Below are 3,150 nucleotides of genomic sequence, written 5' to 3'. Positions count from 1 at the left end.
CTGTACTTACATATCTATGCATGAGAATAAATTTCCTGGAGGCAAGGATGGTTTTACCCAACAGTAAATAAATACTTATGAAAAGGTATACATAAAGGTTGAGCAGCCCTAATCCAGAAATCTGATATGCTCCAACAATGGAAATTTTTGGAGTACTGAAGCCCCCAGGCTGATCTCAAACTCGCAGAACTCCTGCTGGCTCATGCTCCTGAGTGCTGAGATTACAGGCATGTGCCATCACACCTAGATCCAGGGCACACACTTGGTACCAGGCATCTGGGCCCACATGGTAGGCACCCAGGTATCCAGGGCCAAGACAGTGCATCCAGGGATGAAACTGCATAGCATGTGGGGCCAGGGATCGAACTTGGGTCCTTGTGTTTACCAGGTAGGTGCTCATGGCTCTGAGCTATCTCTCCAGCCAAGATAACTTTGAAAGGAGTGCATATTCAGTTTCTTGAAAAGATGTGTGGTAATTATTACATTATTACTCATGCAATTTGAATAATTACTGGTACTGTCCTATGAAGTTCAGCAATGATCTTTTTTTATCTTTAATGTTTTTGAAATCATGATTATTATATGATCTGAAGAGAAACCAGAGTATAAAATCATGATTATTATAAAATACAGTCATTTCACACCTGCCCCATGTGAAATACAAATAAAAGCAAAGCTGTAAGGTTAGATATACTGAATAGAGTACAAAAAGAAATACGGCAAATGTAAGTAAAAGCGTGGAAATTCAGAAGAGGAAAGTAACTCACAAGAGACTTCAAAGCAGAGCTTACTTGTTACCATAAACAATACAGTCTGAATAATACGCAGAGCATTATGATGCTATAAACCCAGAACTTGAGCTACCAAGGCAAACAGTCCACAAAGAGCACTACTTCAGCCTATAAGGGCTGAGGCAGTGGTTGTGCTTACTGGTTAAAAGAAAAGAAGTTATTCAGCCAAGCTAGATACACTAAGTCCTAGAGCTAGACAGACACAGATCGTCACCTTGTATGTTTCTTCAGTGAGGTAACATGGACACTGTCAGACAAAAATAGCAACCGTTAAGAGACTGATTTACAACTTAAGTTTAAAACCTCACAATAAAATTAGATAAAAGCTATTCAGGATGGATGGATGGATGGATTGACTGACTGATTTTTGGTGTTTTTGAGGCAGGGTCTCGCTATGCAGTTCAGGCTGGCCTTGAGCTCACTTTGTAGCCCAGGCTGGTCTTGACTCACAACGATCCTCCTGCCTCAGCCTCCCAAGTACTTGGATTACAGGAGTGCACCAAGGATTTTTTTTTTAATTCACTGTTGGAACAAAGAAATTTACCTTCAACCTGAGCAAAAATTTCCTCTATTAAAAGAGAATGAGAAAGGTATTCCCATACAAGGACATTATCTAGATAAGCTATGCTAATAATTAAAGAAAACAATTTTTCTGGGGTTCACTGAATTGCTTATTAGGGAGAAGACAGGTTGTAAATGGCAATAGTTGTTAGCACAACTTCAGGCAAGTCTGATATTCAGAAATTATACTAAGAATTTCTAAAAACATTCAAGTTGGTATATTATAATTTTCAGTCAATAGAACAATAAAAATATGTAACTGCATTAAGAAAGAAACTAAGAAAAAGGGAATAAAAATGTTTAATGACAAATTCAAGTACAGATAGATGATAATATAGTATTCACTTTGGAGTTACTAAACATTTGTCCATATACAAAATAAGATTTTCAATATAAGTTACTGACACTAGAATCAATGTGTAAGCCTTTCTGCAATATAACAGATACAACTGGCTTAGCTTACCTGCCCTTGTTCTCTTTTCCTTTCATTTTACTTTCTTGACCTTTGCCTCCAGTAGGATCCCACTCTACACAGGTATCTTCAACTTTCAGGTTCAAATGGGATGATGAGTTATCCAAACTGAAGTTAAGTGCTGTTCAAGATAATATTTTGCCAAATGTAACAAACATATCTCCACTTTCAGAACTATATACACTATATCCTTTTCCTATTCCATTGATCCAACATTGTATACAGTACAAGTAATAAAGTTTAAACTCTTGATCTTCAAAAAGGGTGAAAAAAACCCTGGCTTTCCACATATCAAACACTAAAACTAGATCCATCTCTATCACCATGCGCTAAAGTCAAAATGGATCAAAGATGTAAATATTAAAATAGAAACACTAAATCTACTTGTAGAGAAAGTAGGTAAAAATCTTGAAGACGGGTGAGCAGGGAGTTCATGAACAAAAACTAAACTACATGGGAAATACTTCAAAGAATCAACAATTGGGATCTCATCTTATTGAAGTTTTTACAAATCAAAAGAAATCACCAACAGAGTGAAAAGAAAACCCATGAACTGGGAAAAATCATAGCTGTCTCTCAGGTGGAGAATTTCTATGTAGAACATATAAACTGAAAAATATCAGACCTCCAAATTTTAAAGACCCAATCAAAAAATGGGCATCTGAGATGAATACACACGTCTCAGATGAAGAAATACAAAGACCAAATAAACTTAAGAAAAAATGTTCAACATCATTGGTCATTTGAGAAATGCAAAGTAAAACAACACTGACAAGCTATTTCACCCCAGAAAGAATGGCTATCATCAAGAAATCAACGAATAACAAACGCTGATGGGCTTGGGGGGAAAAGGAACCCTTCTCCACTGTTGGTGGAACTGTACCTGGTACCACCATCATGGAAATCAGTTTGGAGACTCCCAAAAACACTAGGATTTGTGGTCCCATTCAACCCAGGTATTCCCCTTTTGGGTATTTTTCCATTAGAATTAAAAACATCACACCACAGACACATGTTTATAGAAGCACAACTTGTCATAGCTAAATTTTGGAAATAACTCAAATGTTCATCAACTGAAGATGTGGTATTTTTATTTAATGGAGTATTACTCAGCCCTAAAGAAAAAATTAAGGCTTTTATAGGTAAATGGATTCAATTGGAGACTACACTCACAATTGAAATAACTCAGACCCACATGTATAAACATCTCGGTGTAAGAAATTGAAAAACATCTAAAATCTATAATAGATATCGTGAAAGGGAAAGTTACTGTTAAAGAACAACTGAGATGGATGAAAGGAGCAAAGAGAAAAGAAAAACAATATA

At 36.3% G+C, this 3,150-nt stretch overlaps 1 protein-coding gene across 1 annotated transcript in view; it reads right to left on the bottom strand.

Annotated features, from left to right (window-relative positions):
- The window catches only part of Fsd1l (fibronectin type III and SPRY domain containing 1 like), a 103,763-nt gene that overhangs the window by 16,002 nt on the left and 84,611 nt on the right, over nucleotides 1-3,150 (bottom strand). The window contains exons 10-11 of the mRNA XM_023722940.1: nucleotides 1,816-1,945; nucleotides 1,006-1,038 (exon numbers count right to left, since the gene is read on the bottom strand). Coding sequence (XP_023578708.1) covers nucleotides 1,006-1,038; nucleotides 1,816-1,945 — 163 coding nt within the window. The remainder of the gene's footprint in view (nucleotides 1-1,005; nucleotides 1,039-1,815; nucleotides 1,946-3,150) is intronic.

The sequence above is a fragment of the Octodon degus genome, unplaced genomic scaffold (assembly GCF_000260255.1).
Source record: "Octodon degus isolate 3935 unplaced genomic scaffold, OctDeg1.0 scaffold00094, whole genome shotgun sequence".
NCBI lineage: Eukaryota > Metazoa > Chordata > Mammalia > Rodentia > Octodontidae > Octodon > Octodon degus.
Note: the sequence above shows the minus strand (reverse complement) of the source record. Positions and strands in the feature narration are given on the sequence as shown.